The sequence below is a fragment of the Monodelphis domestica genome, chromosome 1, assembly GCF_027887165.1.
Source record: "Monodelphis domestica isolate mMonDom1 chromosome 1, mMonDom1.pri, whole genome shotgun sequence".
Lineage (NCBI taxonomy): Eukaryota > Metazoa > Chordata > Mammalia > Didelphimorphia > Didelphidae > Monodelphis > Monodelphis domestica.
The window spans coordinates 22,702,435-22,723,774 of NC_077227.1; the positions used below are offsets into that span (position 1 = coordinate 22,702,435).

A 21,340-nucleotide genomic window follows, 5' to 3' on the forward strand; every position below is an offset into this window, starting at 1 on the left:
TTCCTATATTCTTTATACTTGCTAAAATGCAGTAAAACAGTAATATATTCTTTTTATGTTTTGTAATATTATTTTATTTTTCCCCAATTATATGTAAAAACATTTTTAAGTTTTTTCAAGAAATGTTTTTGCGTTCCAAATTCTCTCCCTCCTTCCCAACCTCTCTTCCTTACTCCATCCAACTACCATCCATCTGTGAGACAGCAAACTGAAAGGAACTTTACATATGCAATAATGTTAAACATTTTTGCATATGACTCATCTTACAGAAGACATCTCCAATCCCAAAAAAGGGAAAAACAGAGAAGAAAGTGAAATATGGTATGTTTTGGGAAAACTGAAATACCAAAAATTTAAGTGAATTACTCACTGCCATACTGCCAGTGTCTAATACAGGATCTGAAGCCAAGTCTTCTTGATTTCAAGTCTAACAATCTATCTACTTTGACATCTCAGCAAGCTGATTAAACCAGGTTGAGAGTAACCAGTAGACTTCAAACCCATTGATGAGTTAGGGGAATGTCTACCCCAAGCATGTGAAGACTTTCCCTGTTGGAATGGACAGATGAAAATAATTTGTTGCAACAACCATGAAAGTGGTAGATGCAGGTGCTATGGAATGCTTAGAGTTTAGTCAGACATAGAAGACTCCAAAGTCATCCACCTCTATTTGAACAAAGTTGTTGACTTTCAATGGATCAACTCTACCCCACTTAAATCTACCCTGGGATGTTATTAGTCCTCTTCAAAAATGAAAGACAAACAACAAAGTCTTGTTTTCTCTTTAAACAAAACATTGTTTTCTCTTTAATGTTTTTATCATAGAAACTGTTCTAGTTCTAACTATTCATTCAATATTAGTTCATAAAGTTCTTCTAAGTTTCCCTGGAAACTTCCCATTTCAGTATTTCTTATGGCACAATAATATTTCATTCCATTCATATATCACAAGTTGTATAGCCATTCTCCAATAGGAGGGCACCTTATTAGGTTCTAATTTTGGCTACCATGGAAATTACTACTACAAATATTTTTACAAATATAGATAGATCCTTTCCCCTTTTCTTTAATTCCTTTGGGGTAAAGTCCCAGTGATAAAATATCTGTATAAAAAGATATGCATATTTTAGTAATTTTAGGGACATAGTTACCAATTGCTTTCCAAAATGACCAAATGAATAATTCACAACTCTATTTGGTGTACTTCTTTTCCTATAATGCCTTCATCATTTGTCATTTTCCTCTTTTTTCATCTTTGCCAGTGTGATAGGTCTGAATCAAATATCAGAGTTTTTAAAATTTGCATTTCTTTAATTTAGAGATAGCATTTTTCATACAGTTGTTGATTCTTTGAATTTCTTCTTTTGAAAACTTCCCATCTATGCCTTTTAAACATTTATTTTATTTAAATTGCTTCCATATATATCTTAGAAATGAAACCTTTATCAGAGAAATTTGTGCAAATTTTTCCCAGTTACTTGTTTCCCTTCAAATTTTTTCTATGTTATATTTATTTATGCAAAAATTTTAAATTTCATGTAATCAAAATTGTCTACTTTATCTTGTGTGATCCTCACATTCAGTCCTGAACATTTATTTATCCATAGATTCAAAAAATAATTTCTTCCTTGCTCCTTTAGTTTCTTTATGTGTGACCTCTTATGGAATAATAATAATAACAAAAACAGCTAACATTTCTATATTACTTGAAGGTTTATAAGATACAGTTCATATATCAACTCATTTAATCTAATCTTGAGCTCATCTGGTATGTGATATTGTGGGTCCATGTCCAGTTTCCCCAGAGGTATGTGTCAAATAAGTAAGAAGGGAATGAAAAAGAGAAGCCTTCTTCCTCCAGGAACTGGGCTTTTGGGGATTATCAAACATCATCCTACTATGTTTCTGAACTTCTTCATATTTGTACCTAATCTACTCTGTTGATGATTTCTCTCTCTCTTTCTCTGTCTCTCTCTGTCTCTCTCTCTTTCTCTCTCTCTCTGTCTCTCTCTGTCTCTGTCTCTGTCTCTCTCTCTCTGTCTCTCTGTCTCTCTCTTTCTCTCTCCCCCCTCTTAAAAATATAACTTCTATGTAGTATTGTTTGAGTACTAATAGACCCTCTTCCTATTCTTTTTCTCCATTATTAATCTTCAGAATCATGACCTTTTGCTCTTCCATATGAATTTTGTTGCTATTTTTTCTATCTCCATAAAATATTCTTTGGGGAATTTTATTGGTACAGAATTAAGTATATTAATTTAAAATATTGGATAGCTTGGTCATTTTTATTGTAAAGGCTCAATTTACCCATGAACACTTAAATTTGCTCTATTTTTCTGCTCTTATACTCCATTTCCTACTTTATAGCATTGTTTTGAGGCTCACAAGACAATGTATATAAAACATTTTGCACATTTAAAGTGCTTTATAAATTTCATGTATTTTAATAATGATTATTATTATCATTATTACTTTTATTAACATTTGAAGATTTAGGTCTTCAAGACACTGGTATAGTTTCTATCTATAAGCATATATTAATGTTTATTAGACAGTACCATTGGGACCTGGACAAGAGGATGTCATTTTTCTAGCCCAATTTTCCCAAGTGCCAGAGAGGTCTTAGGGAGCTGTGGGAAGCAGTCCCCACTTTACTCATCAGTAATTGTCCACTGTCTCCTCCTCTCTGAAAGGAGAAATTAAGGTAATTAAAGGACAGAATAGAGAAAGATGGCTTGGGCTATTGTGGGCACTGAGTATCATAAATAGAATTATTAATATTTTGCCATTTCAATTCAGTTCAATTCAACAATTGTTTATTAAGGATGTACTGTGTGATTATCACAGTGTTGGGTTCTAGAAGTCAAGATGCAAGCCCAAGCCAATAGGAAAGAACACAAAAATATAATACATGCTCTTCTTTCTTCAGTAGAGCAGAAGGTAGAGCTGAAAAGCAATCAGTTCAGAGGTAGGGATAGAGAATTTCACAGTCTGTTCTCTCTCTTTCTCTTTTCCTCCAGCCTTAAAGAAATCCGTTAAGGAGGAGATGTCCATATAATTTGCAGAAATCAAATACTTGACCCTCGTCTTGAAGGAGAATAGTATTAAAGTTTATGTTTTATCCTCTGGAATAAAATATAAGCTCATTAACCCAGCTTTCATAGCCCTCTGCAATCTGTCCCCAACCCACCTTTCCAGATTTATTTAAATCACTCCTTTGCAGATTTCTTAAATTCTAGCCAAATTGGACTATGGGCTATTTTCTGCCATATGGATGCCATCTCTTGAGCAGAGGCCTTAGAACTTGCAGAATATGTTTTATCATAGTATCATTTCATGAACTCTTTGGCTATCATATAACCTCTCCATCTTTAAGATGATGTTCAAGCCCCATCTTAAGAATGGAGCTATTGCTGATTGTCCCAATTTAGTTCCTTTCCTCCTAAATAATATTGTATTTAACTGTTTGGTATATTTTCACTTTCTCCTTGTGCTGTATTTCTTTTTATATGGACCTATTATCTCCCCCATTAGAATGTAATCTGGACAGCAGAGGTTGTTTTATTCTTTGTACTTGTGTCCCCAGCACCTGGAACTTATTGATTGATTGACTTGCAGATTATACAAAAGCCTCATGATTTTATTTTATGAGCAGTTTTTTCAAGGGTAAAAAATTGGTTGTTGCCAGACACGGAGAGCACAGAATAATATTGCAAAATTAATTTGGAATGGATTCTATTTTAGCAGACAGGAAAAGATTTGTTATGTATATGAAAGTTATCCAGGAATCAATTGCCTATGTATATAGTCAGACCATTGAACTTGTCAGAGCTAAGATCAGAATTAGCAAAAAGCAAGAAGAAAGAAAAATAATCAGAATAGGATATAGTGTAAATTGAAGCAACTCAATCCTGAGTGATTTAAACAAGCAACTGACAATCAGAGATAGGAAATAGGCAACAGAAATGGCATCATAATAATTTTTAACAGAAGTTTAACTCATGTCATCCCAGAAGAATGGAGAGATGAAAATGGAAGGATAATAAAAAGAAGAAAATGGAAAAAGATGTGAAAAGCTTATAACAAACTGTTTTCTTTATTAAGAATCATGGATATATTTATGGGAAAAGTAGAAATAGTATAAAATAAAGAAAAATAAGTCAAATGGAACCAAATATATAAAGCAGAGAGTTAGACTTGAAGCCACACAGTTATAAGATTATTCAAAGTACAGTTTCCAAGTAACTGAAAAATAGAAAAGTACCGAAGATGGAAAAATTTTCAAATCTTCTCAATAGCAGAAAAATTTGACCAAATGAACATGAATAACCATCTAGATCCTTTCCTTCCCATCTATACAAAATCTTTGTGATAGTCATCATTATGTTACTATGTTAAGCTCATGTAAATTAAAAATTAAAACAACTCTGAGGTACCGATTCACATTTATTGATTGGGTAACATGGCAGAAAAGGAAAATGACAAATTCCAGAGGTGATGAGGGAAAACAGGTATATTAATGAACTGGTCTGAGCTTTCTGGAGAACAATCTAGAACTATGCTTAAAAAGTTTTGATTCAGCAAGACCACTAGTAGATCTATACCCTAAAATGATCAAAGAAAAAGGAAAATGACGTATATGTACAAGAATATAGCAGTTCCCTCTGTGGTAGCAAAGACTTAGAAATTGATGGAATCAATTAGAGAAGGGGTGAGCAAGTTGTGGCATGTGATGTATCTTTGATGAGATACTATTGGGCTATAAGAGGGGGTGGATGTTCAGAAAAAAACCTGGCAAGACTTATCTGAACTAACACATAGAAGAGATCGTTGTGCAATGATGATCAACTTTAAAAGATGATCCAAGACAATTCCAAAGGAGCCATGATGAAAAATGTTCATCTACTATCCATCTCTAGAGGGAGAATTGATGAACTTTGAGTGCAAATTGAAGTAGAATTTTCTTGCTTCTTTTTAAAAATTATTTCTGGAGGGATATGGCTCATATGGAAATATGTTTTGCATGATTTCACATTTATAATTGATGTCATATTGTTTGACTTCTCAATAGATGGGAGGATTGGAAAGGAGAGAACTTGTAACTCAAAATTTAATAAAAGGAAAAGAATGTTTAAAATAAATACACGCATACATGCATACATTTACACTTTGTGTTTTAATCTGGCTGAGCTAATAGAGTTCTGAGTTCATCCTGGTTTCTTCCAGATCCTAAATTTGTTCAGTCCATCACCTCCATGCTCCAAATGTGCTACCTTCATAGATAGCTCTGCCTCTGCAAATTTTTCAAGAGAAACAACAACGTCCATACCAGGTTGACATGTCTATCATTACTTTTCCCTGATCCCAACTAAAAATGGTCTATCCCTTCCCAAACCTTCTTTAGTTGATATCTGTGTTTTTCCTTTGACTCAGTCACATCCTACATTTGGATATGTGTCTTATCCCTCCTATAACATCAGAAACTCCTCAAGAACAGAGATGAGGATACTTGTAATTGTATCTCCTGCACTTAGCACATTCCTTGAGCAACAATCAGTGTCTAATAAATGCTTACTGAATTGAATCAAGAACTAATTTGAATCATGAGCTCTCCAACCAAGGATCCCTTAATAGTTCCTAAGAAAAATATTCAGGAAGATCATTAGACTTCTGTCCATGGACAAAAGTGCTAGGAGAAGGACTTGAGATGAATAAGAAGGTTTCAAAAAATAGTGTGGGTGATTTGGAGATCTTTGGACAAGTGACAGAGCAGACAGATGGATTGATGGGATTTGAAGGAGATCAATCCAAGATATGGATATTATACCAGATTCTTCTTCAGGGTCAAAGGAGAAACAAGATCAAAAGTGACAAAATATAATATTAAAGCATTAAAGGAGACTGGAAGAAAAAGACTCATGAGTAGGGAGAAGGTAGTTAGAAAGAAGTAAGAAAAGATATATGGGACAAATGGGAGATACATCAGAGATGGAACTTGTGGAAGAGACAAATTGGTAAAATCAGAAAGGAGATTGATATAAAGGGAGGCAAAGTACAGCTGTAAACTGTTTAAAATGAGGAATGAATGATAAATGGGGATGTTGAGTTATTAAGAAGTGATCACCCACCATAAAGAACCTAAAAGGTATTTAGGAATGAGGTGCGAACACCCTTAAGTAGTTTAAAAACAAGCAAAGCTGCAGATACCAATCAGTATGGGCAGTAGGAGAAATCGTACAAGGACTGATTTGCACAATGCGTGATGTTCGTTCAGTTCTCCTTATTCCTAGTATAGACTAATCTCCTTCCCAGATGAAAAGATGAAGGAATTCAAAGCATGCCCCTCTATACTCCACGCTGTTAAAGACAGTGAAGGGTTCCTAAAGGGGTGAAGCTTCAGTGTGCAAAGGAAAGCCTAAGGTGGAGGAGAGGAGTGTTGGCCCTTGTCAGGATATTGTAGAGCAAGATGGTATAAGACAGAGGGAAGAAAAAGGGAGAAGAAAAAAAGAAATGGAAATAAAGGGACAGTATACTCTTAGGTGTTAAAAAGAATATGAGGTTCTTTTTGAAAAAAATCTTTACTTTCCATCTTAGAATCAATATTGTGTGCTGGCTCCAAGGTAGAAGAGTGGCAAGGGCTAGGCAGTGAGGTTAAGTGACTTGCCCAGGGTCACTCAGCTAGGAAGTGTCTGAGATCAAATTTGAACCCAGGATCTCCCATCTCTAGGCCTGGCTCTCAATCCCCTGTATGAGGATATTCTTGAGGAGGAAAGAATCAAAGGATCTGAGGAAGCAGCTGTTTGTCATTCAGAGAAAGAGCCACAAAAGCTATCAGGGGAGAGATAGTGTAGAGAGGGTCAGAAAATGCAGGAGATTTAGGAATTGGTATTTCTCTTTTCAATGATACTGAGGTAGTTATTTGCCAACCTGATAATGACAAGAAAAAGATTTTTTAGTTTTGTTTGTTTTGTCTTATCGGAGTAAAGAATGTAATACACAAAATCCTCTGATTTCCAGAGATTCACAAAGGTACAAATGATGTTGTCAAAGGCAATCTAAAAAATATCACCCATGATTATGCCATCTTTGACAGGAAACTGACACCCATAGGGATAAAGGTCATATTTTCCCCTCTGTTTACCACTAAAACAAGGGATGTGGAAGAGAGCAATTGATTAAAGAGATGGCATTTGAGAATAGGATTTGGACTTCTAGATGATGGTATAAAATAAAGGGCTGACAGATCCCTCACCAGACATGGAGCAGACCCAGCAAAAGCTGGTAAAACTGTACTTATTGGGTGTCTTGAAAATCTAATGAAAGGCTAAACTAAACATAATGGAAACAGAGACTACTGCCTATGTCTATAGATCACCCAAATTAGATGATATAATATAGCTACAACAAAGAAGGAAGAAGAAGAATTTAGACATACAGTTCAGAGCAGAAAAATACCAAGAAAGGAGAGAGTAATAAACCCTGACCTCATAAGTCTATAGACAACCTCCCCAAGTTTAGGCAACAACAAGAATTAGAAGGAAATTTGGCCTCATGGGTATCACTGACACTTGGTGGGGTATAATCCATGATTGGATCATGGCTTTAGATGGGCATGCCTATTTCAAGATAAGCAGTATAAATAAGTAAAGGGGGTAAAGGAATTTATGTATAGATAGTCCTAGAGTCAATACTATGTATTGGTTCCAAGGCAGAAGAGTGGTAAAGGCTAGATATTGGGGTTTAAATGACTTGCCCAGGGTCACACAGCTAGGAAATATCTGAGTTTATATTTGAACCCAGGACTTCTGGTCTTCTAAGAGTGGCTCTTCATCCACTGAGCCACCCAGCAGCCTAGGACTGCCCTATATATTAAGAAGGTATATTCATATGAGGATATTCAGGATCCAGAAGACAGAATATGGCAGGTAGCATTTGGGTAATAGGCAGCGAAAGGAGAAATCAATACTAGTGTATATGATAGACTAACTGTCCAAAAGGAAGAAATGGAATTTGGGAAATATTACAAGCTTTATATGAAAGCATGTCATAATAGTTATAGGAAACTTCATTTTTCCAGATATCTTTTGTATCTCTCTCTGCCCTTCTGTTTCTCTCTCTTCTTTCTCTCTTTCCTCTCTCCCATCTCTTTCTTTCCCTCTTTTTCTCTCCCTTTCTCCCTTCCTCTCTTATCTCTTTTTCTCTCTTCTTTTCTATCTCTCCTCTTCTCTCTTTTTCTCTTTCTCAAAAGATCAGTTAATACATTTCAACATACTTTAATGATAATGGCATCTCTTAAATGGTGGAAGAACCATAGAGGTGGTGGCACTTGAACTGAGCATTGAAGGGAATTTTGAATCCTTGAAGGCAAAAATGATGAGAAAAGAGAGTAAACTAACAGTACATGTACATGTACATGTACTGAACTGTACATAGGGTGGCACAGGGAGCAAGTTACCCATTTTAACTAGAACAAAGGGGGCCCAGAAGAGCATAATGGGAAATCAGGTTAGAAAGATAGGCAGCAGCCAAGTTGTAAAGGAATTTAAATGTCAAGCAGAGGAATTTATACTTTATCCTACAAGCAATAGGGAGTTTCTGAAGCTTCTTGAGCAAGGGAGTAACTATTCCACAAGCAAGACCCTTCCATCTATCAGCTCTGGGCATTCTCTCTGACTGTCCTTGCCTAGAATTCTATCCTTCCTCTTTTCTCCCTACTGATCTCTTGGGCTTCCTTTAAGTCCCAGTTAAAATCCCATCCCCTCTAAGAAGCCTTCCCTCTATCATTTCCTAATCATCCCATATGGTGCTTACTTTGTATAAATTTGTTTCCATGTCGGTTGTCTCCCCCATTAGACTGTAAGCTCCAGAAGGACAGGGACTGTCTTTTGCCCCTTTTTTTATCCCCAGTACTTAGATCAGTGCCCCATGCATGGCAGACCCTTGATAAATGTGTAGTGATTGATTGTCCATTTTGTTTTCTGGGCTCCAGCTCCCTTACCTATAAAATGAAGGAGTTATGATGGCTGATCTCCAAGAGTCTTTAGAGCACTAAAACTCCACCATCTTCAAGCAGACCACCCCAGAAGGTGTTTACTTCTCCATCTGGCTTTTTACTTCTTCAGTAAAAGTAGTTTACTCCTGGGATGACAGCTCTGAGAACAAGAGAACCAATTGTATTCAACTAGAAAGAAGCATATTAGTGAATTTTCTCAGGAACTGTTTCCCAAAGTCTCTCTTGTCAATGTCAAAGCCCTCCCCCCCAATTTGATATCGTACCATTTGGATCGCTAGAAGGAACATGGTTTTCACCACCAAACTATGGCTGAAAATAACTGATTCAGCAAAAGTAGACATTTATGGGACCTGAGTGGGAACCTCCCCAAAGAGCTTTCTCCAAAGCACATTTGTTGTTGTTGTTGTTGAAGCTTTCTGTACAATTCTTTTCCTTCATCCTGATTGGCAAGGACTCCTTAGACTGCAGCCATACTTTGCTTTATTCCCTGAGCCCTGACGATCTCCTCACCCCTCCTAGTCCCATTCCACCACCAGGCCTGGAGCTCTGATCAAATCTACTCTGCCATCATTCCTGGAATTATTTCCATTTATCAGTGGCTTCACTCACCCTCTTTGTAATGTTCCAGACCAAAGGATGCTTCCAGCCAAACTCTTCCAGATATGTGAGCTTCCCCTGACGGGAGGAGGGGATCATTAATAAGTGCCTACTATGTGCCAGGCACTGTCCTAAGCACTGAACAAATAACATTTTATTGGATTGCCACACCAATTCTTTCAGGGAGGTTTTATTATATATTTTTAATTATATATTTTCTCATTTTACAGTGGAGGAAATAGAGGCAGAAAAAAAGAGGTTAAATGACTTAGCTAAGGTTGCACAGCCAGGAATTATCTGAGATGATATTTGAATTTAAATCTTCCTGGGGGTAAGTCTGATGCTGGGACAGTGAGCTGCCTGAGCCCTTGCGAACAAGAATCGTCTCACTTTTCATTTTGGAATCCCCAGAGCTTAGCACAGTGCTTGGTATATCGAAAGCATTTAGTATAAGTAAATGCTTTTGTCATTCATTCATTTCCCTAACATTTGCCTTCAATTAATCTGTCGTTTAGATTTGATGCCATTTGTAATATTTCCTATGTGCATCAATGATTTCATCTAGCCCTTCCTTGGCTTAAATGGCGTTGGCTTTGTGTTTTCTGACATTGGAATTCTGCCTTCTACATCTGTGAATTAATTATGCCATTGGATATGCTTGGGCTTGTTTTCATTTTAATTGTATGTGCTACAATATCTCCAAAGGCATCATTTCATGTTCAGGCTGATTTAGGGGAATATTTCTTCATAATATTTTACTGTTAGAGACCAGATGTTTGAAATATCATTAATCCCAGAAACAATGCTACACATGGAATGGAAAGGCAAAAGGCATTAATGCTCTTTTTTTTCTGGGGGGAAGTGGGGATTGGAGTGTGGACCTATAATTTTATTGGCATATGGAATTCCCAGTGAGGAAACTCTTTCCACCAATATAGATCAGCTCCTACCCTGTCTATACAACACAATGCCTTTAAGAGATGGCTAAGGACTGAGACAGTAAGTGACTTAGAATCAGAAGTTTGGATCTGGAAGGGATGAGGAAACCAAGGCCTATAAAGGGAAGGGGAATTATCCTAGGACCCTATGATTTCCAAATTATAGATGGGAGAGACCTCAGAGACCATCAAATACAATGATTTAATTTTGCAGATGAGAAAACTGAGGCACAGAAAAATTAAATGACCTATCCAGGGTCAAAAATCTAATAAAATTGTGGGAGGATTTTAACCCAGATTTTCTTGAGTCCCATTGGAGTACCCTACCCATTCTACTACTCTGATGGCCTGAGGTTACCCAAATCGTAGTGGCCACATTAGATTCTAAACCCAAATCTTCTGAGTCCAACCCATTTATTTTTTCTATTTTTCCAGGCTGACTTGCTCAGGATCACACAACCAGAATGCGTCAAAGAGCCCAACTCATGGTCCATTAGCATCATCTGCCCAAGTTATATGTATCACTTAATGGCTAAATGGGCATGTCTCAGCTGAGGCCATTGGCACTGTCAGCCTGTGCCATTACTTCTCAATCACCTGCCATTTGGGTTCCTAGAATTCAGTTCTGGCAGAAGCCTGACTTCTCAGTTGGAATATTAGGCCCCCTAGTTCTCACCTTCATTGAATCATGCCCCTATATAGCTCTGTTTCCTGAGAAAAGTTGCTCGTTTCTATAATTTCTTTGGCTATAGTCTATGTTTTATCCCTGAGGGAGGGGGGAGAAGAGGAGGATTTTTTTTCTTTTTAAAAAGGACAATCAGTGTACAAAAAAAAATCAGTTGTGAGATGGGTTTATTTCCACTCAAAGAAATGGAATGCTAAACTTAAAAAATGAAAGTATGTATGACAAAATGATTAGAACAAAACTCAGTAACTTATCACTTGTATTATAATCATTTGGGAGATTTCTATTCAAGCTTCATTAGGACATAAACCATTTTTGCAATATTGCTTATTAGCCACTTTTTATTTTGCCTTCATGAGCATAGTTTGATCAAATGCCAACTGTACTCTTCTTTCCGGGGTTTTCCTCCCCAGGCAGATGTTTCCCTTGGTACCAGCCCCCACTTTTGCTGCCATTGCTGCAACTTCCATAACTCTATCAGATACCATAACTTCTCTCCAGCATTCAAAAGCCTTACATGATCTTTTGAATCTCACAAAGTAGATGCTAAAGGAAGAAAAACCATAAAAGAATCTTGGGGCAGTCAGGGTGCCTGGTACAGACCCAGTTATTTAAATATGTGAGAATGAGGAAGGGCTACCCTTCTCTATCCTTTAACGTCTTGTCACAGAGGGAGCTATAATGAGGATGGCTACCAACCAAAAGCTTCTTCTTCTATCCAATGACTGGGCCTACCCTCTTTCCACTTTCATGGGGTTGGAGGATGGCCAAAAGACTTCTTGGGGTCAATCCCATTATTTTAAAGCTCCCCCCCAAAATGGCTGGGCTAATAAAGAAGCATTTATTATGCACCTAGTATTGCTAAATAGCATGCTAAGTGCTTCAAGTGCAAAGAAAGACAAGAGTCCCTAATCTCAAGGAGCTCGTAATCTAAAGGCCAGGAAGTTCCTCATCTCCAAAAGCTCAAGAAATGAGACATTTTTTGTCCTTGCATTCTCAGAAAGTTTCCAGGGGATTTCTGAGCACATACGTCCTAATATACTTTAATAAACTCATTTGGTTTTGCTACATATGAATAGATGGATCAGTCCTATTGACTCTCCATCCAATTGCTATTGTTATCTCCATTTTACAGAAGAAGCAAACAGTGGTTAAGTGACTTTCCCAAAACCACACAGCCAATCATTTGTGTGTCAGTTTCCCAATTATCACATATTCCTAATATTTCTACATGTTGTCATTGATTTCCAGTAGCACATCACCATCATGAGAACCGGACCTACCATTTTGTCTATCTTTAAATTCTTTCTTGAAAAGCAACAAAATCCTATTTCTGATTTTATCAAAGAACAGTCCACAAGAATATTAGCAATACTTGATAGTAAGAATTCAGTAGGGAAAAATGGAGAATAAAATCAGAGGAGCATAGATTTAGAGTTGGGACAGACCTTAATGTTGATCTCAGTCAATTCTCCCCATCTCTACTTACTTGCAGATGAAGAAAATGGGGCCCAGAGAAGAAAAGTAATTTGCTTGAAGTCCCACAGTGAAGATGCAAAAGTAGGATTCTAACCTGGTTCATGGGCTTATAGGCTCATGGAGTCATATTTAGGGAGAGAAGGGGCCTTAGATGTTTTCTAGTTCAGCCTCTTCTCTCAAGGGCATTGAATAAAGATGAGGACATGAAGGTCCAAACCCAAGGGAAGTGACTGTCCCAAGATCACAAAGATAATAAATGACTGAATCTGGATTCCAGGCCATCCCCAAATTCAGTATTCTTTTTGTATTTCATGGCGATGTGGCCTAAAACAAACTGAAAATTCATTTCCATCATTAGAGCATCAAATATTATGAAATAATAGAAAATGAGCATTATTTTCTGTTCCAAGAAGTTTAAGAAAAGTTCTTTTTCTTATTATAATTTGGACTATTAGAACATTACATGCTAAAGCAAGCTGAGTCAAAGGGGTTTTGTTTTTTGGTTTTATGTAACCAAAAATCAGATGAAAAATAATATCCATAGTTTTAATAACATTTTCACTTTTTCTCTTTCATGCTGGTTCTAAACTCAACTCACCCAGTCTCATAGAAAAAAAATTTCATAATAAAGCCAAGAGAAAGCATATCTAATTGTGAGTTTTATAATCCACTTTCAACATTCTGTGGTTTGGACTTACTTTTGGAATCTCTACTGGTGACATATTTCAGTGTTCACAAGAAACATGCAACAAGTTTCTGTGAATGAGCCATCTTTGGATATTAGGCTCCAGTGGGTCCTGCTATTGGATAAACAATCCAAGCCCAATGAGGTGATGAAATAAAAATGAAGTTTAGCCTAACTAGGTGATACAGAGTATAGAGTGCTGAGCCTGAAGACTCATCTTCCCGAGTTCAAATCTGCACTCAGATACTTATTAGCTGGGTGATCCTCAGCAAGTCACTACCATTTGCCTCAGTTTCCCCATTTGTAAAATGAGCCAGAGAAAGGAAGGAAAAAACCACTCTAGCATCTTACCTTTGTGACCCTGAACAAGTCACTCAACCTTTTCTACCTCAGTTTTCTCATCTGTAAAATGAGCTAGAGAAGGAAATGACAAACCACCTCAATACCATTGCCAAGAAATCCTCAAATGATGTCATGAAGAGTCGACAGAACTAAAAATGACTGAATAAACAACAAACAGCCTAGCTTGGCTTATATATCTCCGCCCCCAAACAGGCAAGAGATTTCACAAAAGAGCCATTACAAATTTGATTCTTTTTTTAACTTAGGCTTGCTTTTTATAGTTAAGTCAGTCAATAAACATTTATAAGCACATACTATGTGCCAGGCACTATTCTTAAGCCCTGGACATGCAAAAAGAGGCAAGAGTCCCTGACATCATAGAACTTACAACCTAATGAGGAGACAATATACACACACATCTGTATAAAAGAAGCTATATTCAGGATAACTGGGACATGATTTCTGGAAGGGAAGGCACTAGAATTTAGAGGACTTGGGAAAAGCTTCTTGTGGAAGAAAAGGGAGAGATTTCCTCCTCTAATAAGAACGTTAGTCAAATTACATTAGACTATTTCCTTTTGTAAATATTAGAGAAGGGCTTCCCAACAGGCAGATTTCAAGGAAACTTTCATATTTCAACCAGGACTGCTATTCAGAGTCAATAATGGATGCTACTAGGTGGAAGAGTAGGTAGAGCCCAGGACTTTGAGTCAGGAAGACCTGAGTTGGAATCCTGCCACACTCACTTATTAGCTGTATGACCCTAGACAAGTCATTAACCTCTAATCTTCTAATTATCCCTCCATATATACTGATTGGATTGTGAACCAGGAGAAAATTGGATTCCTCCTTTCTCTGCCTTTTTTCTTGTGTCCTTGGCACAGAGTCAGAGCAAAGATGTGACCTTAATCATTTCCATGAATTGCAGATGCAGATGGATGGGTTTCCCTAAATTATCCTGGAATATCTAGGAAGACAATCAGGAGAGGGTTTAGGAGATGGCTGCACCTGGATCTCTCCATATAGGGATGTTCAATCTATTTCCTCTATACTTTATTCTATAATATATTATATATGTAATATATGTAGTATATAATACTACATTCCATTATCATTGACATGAAATCAACTCAAGTGGTGCCTCCTTCAAGATGCCATTCTTGATCCCCTCAATTGTTAGCCTCTCCCTCCCCAAACAGTTTTGTATTTGTTTTATGTTTATGTGTGTTCTACTTACTCATCTCTAAATGCATTCTCCCATTAGAACCAAAGCTCCTTAAAGACATCAGCCTCTCGCTTTTATATTTGCATATTCATTATCTATTTTATTGCTTGGCACATAGTAGCTGGATAATAAATGCTTGCTGATGAGTAGATTAATGCATAATAAAGTATGTGAGAATACCATCCTAATTCTCTGGTTGGCTCTAGTTATTGTAGAGGAGACAGAACGGAGAGAAGGAAGCCCAGACAGGGTGGGAACTCATGAACTGACCAATAGGTGGTAGATTTCAGTTTTTAAGATTTTGAGAACTATCTCATGTTTCCCCCCTTAGACTGCCTTGAAACCCTGTCCAGTGAGGTTAGTCCAAACTGCTCAGCACCAACAAAGCATGGGCTTCTGGTTGAGGAGGAGCAGTGTGGGTATTTGCAAGTTGTGTGACATCTGATGGCCAACAGAGATAATGCAACCCTTTTGGAAGACTGGCAGCCCTTAGATCAGAGAAACCTGCAAGCTTGCCATGACTCAAGAGAACACTACCTTGTGGACTTCTTAGCTGTTGCACTCCCTTTTTAGAAAATTAATATAAATGGGAGCAGCTGGATGGCTCAGTAGATTAAGAGCCTGGGTTCACACCTGACCTCAGATATTTCCTTACAGTGTGACCCTGGGCAAGTCACTTGACCCCCATCGCCTAGCCCTGACCACTCTTCTGCCTTGGAACCAATATGGAGCATTGATTCCAACATGGAAAATGAAGGCTTAAAAAAAGGGAAAGAAAGCAAAATTAATATGTCACATTGTCTTCCTCTCAGCTTATGAAAGGCAGAATTCAAGCCACATAATCCCAAGGGTCACGGGAACACTTGGGGTGGAGGAGAAAGAGCCCCAAGTGTCACAGGAGAAAAGCAGCAAACATTGAAGTTTATACATAAACAAAATGAAATGTAGCGGGGGCTCAGTGGTTTGCAGGCATGGGTTCACAGGAGTAGGGTTATTTTAATTCTTAATTTAGGATCTCTTCTTTCATAGTGAAGGGCTCATAAGAGCAGTATCATGTAAATCCAAGGCTAATTAAGGAGATTTTTCTTCCAATTAGCCTAAGAATGGACAATATTTTGAAGGGTTGTTCTTTTATTCTATTACTGAAAGACTAGATCTAAACTAATATAACTTTTGTTGGGGATACACAGATTAGGTCTATTTGCTAGCAGAACAGGCTCTAGGTCCAAGTGGGCGCTGCAATAATCTTCACCACTGTTCTCTTATAGGAAGAACCTGAATCCGCAGAATCTCCAAAGATCCTTCTGCTTTCCGACTTCCTTTCGGATGACCAAATCACCGATTTGCTTAATGAAAACATACATGGGGTTCAAAAGTGAGTATTCTGACAGTAGAATGCCATCTACCAGCTTTCCCACAAAGGAGAGAACTCAACGGCCATCATTTTCATGGCTGTCTGAAATAATGACCCAGTTCCATTCAGGCCTCTCAAGCTCCTTGCCCACATAAGGAAAAAAAATTAATGCTACATTGTGCCCCCCACAAAAAAAAACATACAAATTTGTAATTCTTCAATCAAAAATAGGATTTTTTTCTCATTTTGCTTTTTTATTAATTCTATCTTTCTTATATAAATGTTCAAGAGGGAGATGCTTTGATGTGCATCCTCTAGGAGATGACTTCATCTACCAGTGTGACTCTACTACCACCTGCATCTGTCAGCAGTTTGAACCCCCCCAAACTGAACTGGATGTAAATAAATTTGCATATATTCCTCAAAAGTCATTATTACTATCAGGAAATCACAAATAGCTATCAAAAAGCCAGGAAAGGGGAGCACAGACGTGTGTCCCAGGCATCATTCAGGAATCAAAGAAGTGTATTCTTCAATGGTTAGTTACTACATTGGCTGGAAGGAAGCAACAGAGTCATGAATGCCAGAGATGCTACTGGCCCTGGTGATCTGATCTGGCTGCTTGCCTTAGTCCTAGAAGGGACAAATTATTGCATAATAGAAAGTTTGGAAACTGGTGGAAAGGCTGCTTGAGCCATAGGCTTCTCTGCCTGTAGCATCTTGGGGAATTTGCATCTTATTGCCTTGGGGGAACATGTAGCACTCCCCGGAATCCATTGAGATGGAATGGACCACAGCTCTACATTCTGCTAGTTTTCCTGAGAGAAAGAGGACCCTAGGGTGTCTTCTGCTATTCTACAGAGGTCCACAAAGGAAAGGAATTTGGTCATGGGAAGAGCCTTGGAATTAAAATCCGAAGTCCAAGGGCTTCCACTACCATTCCATTCAACAAATATTGATTAGCCAATTTCTTTTGCAAGGCACGACGCCTTGCTGGGTCTGAGACAATCCAAAAGTTAGCCTTTATGTCGCAAGTGCCTTCACTTCTCTTATTCGCAATTTCTTCTTCTCTGCAATGAGGGGATGGGACTGGCTCCTTAACTTTCCTTCCATCTCTAAATGCATAAAAATCTCTGAAACATGGAACTAAGCTGAGCTGGTCAGATTGCAAAAGGAAAGCTAGGCATGGGCTGAGGCAATGAAGTTTGGGTCTGAGATGGGGTATCCGAGGCTACTCATGACTTCCTCCCTCTCAAGGAGCCCTTCTGGGGAAGAACGTGGTTCCCTTAGGAAAACACAAACCATCTTCCCAGTTGTTCAAATTCAGGGATTTCTCTTCAAGGCTTTGCATTCTTTGGTCTAGAATTAGTAATCCCCAAGCTTGAAAGCAGTCCAAATCAATCTAGTCTTGGATTTTTTTTTTTCCATCAATGAATGCTAATTGTACAACTAGGATCCTGTGTGGAGCTGTGAAGTTATTTTGATGTTTAAAAAGGCCCCTTGTTTTCATGATAACTAGTAGTTTCTGCACCTGGGGCAAGTGGCAGCTATCTGTGTATGTGGGAGGATTTGAGGGGGTGTGGTGTGGGGAGTGTCAAGTATATTCACCCATGATGTAAGCTCTGGGCTGAAGAAGCACATTCTAGAGAACCACAAGGTTTCTAAGCTATTAAAGGAGGAGGAAGGGCCCCTGAAGGGAGTCTATTGCTTCTGCCTTGAGGGTTGGGGTAGGCAGGGAAGGAAGAGCCCCCTGAGAAGAGGCTGCCACCACTGGCTCTTTCCATATTGGGGAAATAGAGGCAGGGAAGTCAGAAGAGCGAAGGGCCCCCAGATGATGCTCCTGGTACTTTCTCAATGTCTTATCCTGAAGCAAAGACACAGACCCACCCTAATTATAGCTCAACTCGTCAGCAAACATCTGTTAGGGGCTTGCTCTATGCCGGCCTTTGTGCTCAAAAAAGGCTGAGGATTATTGCCAGAGAATCTAAGTGCAGACAAGTCTTCAATTCACAGGATCCTAGATGGGATGCTGGAAGGGGCTAGTAAAAGGCATCTCGTTCAAACTGATGGTTTAACAGATGAGAAAATGGAGGCCCACAGAGGTTAAGTGACTTTTCCAAGGTTGCACGGCAGGATGGATGGAAGAGCACAGGCTGATTCGAAACCAGGTCTCTCAACTCCAAATCCAGCATCCTTTCTTTTCCATCGTAATAGGCTGCCTTTGTTTAAGTCATCCATCCATGCAAAAATGGTTAGGAACTGACATGCCCACCCATCCTTCATTTAAGGAGTTTATTACATTTTCTCTGCTCTCCCTATGTTGATTGGAACGCTCATGAGAACTCCCAATTCTTTAACCACACCAAGCTTGGAAGAGTGTTGAATGCAGCAGCGCTAAATTAATCCACTCGCCTAGGACCATTACTACGCCTTCTAAACCCTACCGGGCCCCATCCTTCCCAAACGCTTCTTAGAGGCAGCAGTTTCTGTCTTCCACTAGGGCTAGATTTAATTTCTCTCCTTTTCTTTTGGCTGCAGAAAAATGGAAGGATTCTTGAATTTCCAGAAACTTCCTACTTCCCTAAAGGAGGCCATTCTGCTTGATTATTTCACATCCGGATTCTGGTGGGCCAAAGACAAGAACTTCACCGTTCTCCAGCTGTCCAAATTTATGGCTTTGCTAGACAAGTTGCTGCAGAACCTCAACAGTGAGTAGACCTGCCCCCTTTTCTTCAAAGAAGCTGGAAATTGGCCCCTCTCCAGAATTCTTTGTTCTTAAGCAGTTACTTCCTAATTTTTGAAATCCTTTAATGAAAATGATATCATTTTCCCTCTGAGTGTAGCCAAAAAGAGGCATCTTCAAAATCACTTTGCCAAAGAGATGTTAATTTTGTGTAAAAACTGGATTCTTCCCGGACTTCTATACGTACCCCAACTCCCAACCAGCCCCTGGTTCAGAATTGCCCATTTTCTTTCAGCATTTGGGCTTTTCTCATCTAAGTATTATTTAGAAGGGTTGTTAGTGTATCTCAGAATAAAAAGATGCTGCGTTCTGCCTGGGTGCCCCTGGGGTCCCTGTGAAATGGACTAGCCTGGCTAGGCTTATGTAAGAAGAAATTTTCCAGAGCCTCTTGATGGAAAGGGCTTTAGAATCATCTTCCCGGAAGATATTTTTAAAATAGGGCAGACACTCATCCCCCTTTTAAGTACAGAACTGTTCTGAGGAAGAGAAATGAACTTGATGAACTCCCCAGGTCCTACTAGCTCAGCAGGAAGAAAATATTCTTACCTCTTGTCCTCCTCACAGAGCCTGGAGCATCACTGGCCTCAGTGAGTGAGACACAGGACCACAGCCACTTCTGTCCCATCCACTCTCCATCTTCTTGCACCAGACACTCAGTTAGCAGGTACCATCTGGGTCTCTATCCCCTTTTAAGTAAGTGTAGTCAAAAAGACATAGATTCAAATCCTACCTCTGACATCCCATAGCTGAGGAAAGAAAAAAACCTTGCTAGTCCCACTTTCCTCATCTATAAAATAAGGGGACTGGATTAGATGCCTTCTAAGGTGCCTTTTAGCTTTAAGACTATGATCCTTTGATCCCTAGGGTTCCTGGATACCCTATCCCCTACAGGAAGGAGACAGGAATATTTTCCCTCTTTCTCCACCCCTTTCCATCTGTTTCCTAAAAAAGACATCTGCATAGCACAGTTGATAGAGTGCCAGTCCAGAAGTTGGACAAACTCGCCTTCATGAATTCTAATCTAGCCTCAGACACTTACAAGCTGTATGACCCTGGACAAGTCACTTAAACCTGTTTGCCTCAATTTCTTCCTCTGTAAAATGAGCTGGAGAACAAAAATGACAAACCACCCCAGCATCTTTGCCAAGCAAACCCCAAATGGGGGCAGGAAGAATCAGACATGACTGAAAAATGACTGAATAACAACAGCCACAAAATTCTAAAGAGAGATTTTCTGTAAAGTACTACATGGAGAGAACAGTAATGGGGCATAGGGCATGGTAACATACAAACCATGTAATGGCTCCTTTTTCTTTCATTTTATAATTAATCAGTCACTCTCATGACCTACCCTCCAACTGAATATACAAAAAAAAAAGAAAAAAGAAAAAGAAAGAAAGAAAAGGAAAGCTGTTATTCTGTAGCTGCATAGCCTAGCAAACCAAATTATCACATTAATCATGTCCAGAAATAGACATTTCTTTCCCAATTTTAAGTCTCTCACCTCTCGTTCAGAAGGTGAATGGGCTGCTTCATTTTCATTCTTTTGGACTCATAATTTATCATGGTGATGATCAGTAATAAAGTCTTAGAAAGGGTCTCTTCCCCCCACTCTGATGCTGTTATCATTGTGAGTTCTGTTCACTTCCCTCTGGGTCAGTTACGAGGATCTTCTCAATTTCTTCTGAAATTTTCCATTTCATGATGTTTTATAACAATAATATTCCATCACATTCATTTAGCACAATTTGTTTATCTATTCCCCCATAGAGAATTCCTTCCTTCATTTCTAATTTTGAATTCCCACAATAAAAGAGCTACTACGAATATTTTTGTACACATATAACTTTTTTCTCTTTCTTTGACTTCTTTGGGATATAGAGCTAATAATGGTATAGCTGAGACAAAGGACATTCACAGTTTGGTAACTTTCTGGGTAATGTTCCATGTTGCTTTCCAGACAGTCAGGACCAATTCACAGAACCATCATCTTACCCATATGCCTATTTTATCACAACCTCTCCAACCTTTGCCACTTCCCTCTTTCATTTTTTTTCATTATTTCATTATTTCATCATTTCATTATTTTTGCCAATCTGGTGAGTAGGAGAACCTCAGAGTTGCTTTAATTTGCATTTCTCTAATTATTAATGATTTAGAACATTTTATATGATTATCGATAGCTTAGATTTCTTCCTTTGAAAACCTCCTGCTATGCTCATTATCACCACTATTATTAAATATTCTACTAGAAATGATAGTGATAGCAAGAAAAAGAA

At 38.4% G+C, this 21,340-nt stretch overlaps 1 protein-coding gene across 2 annotated transcripts in view; it reads left to right on the forward strand.

The window, feature by feature from the left end:
* Window positions 1-21,340, forward strand: part of CABCOCO1 (ciliary associated calcium binding coiled-coil 1) — a 168,533-nt gene that overhangs the window by 12,326 nt on the left and 134,867 nt on the right. For both annotated transcript variants that reach the window (XM_007478275.3, XM_016428377.2), the window contains exons 2-3: window positions 16,233-16,339; window positions 18,857-19,026. In XM_007478275.3, coding sequence (XP_007478337.1) covers window positions 16,233-16,339; window positions 18,857-19,026 — 277 coding nt within the window. The remainder of the gene's footprint in view (window positions 1-16,232; window positions 16,340-18,856; window positions 19,027-21,340) is intronic.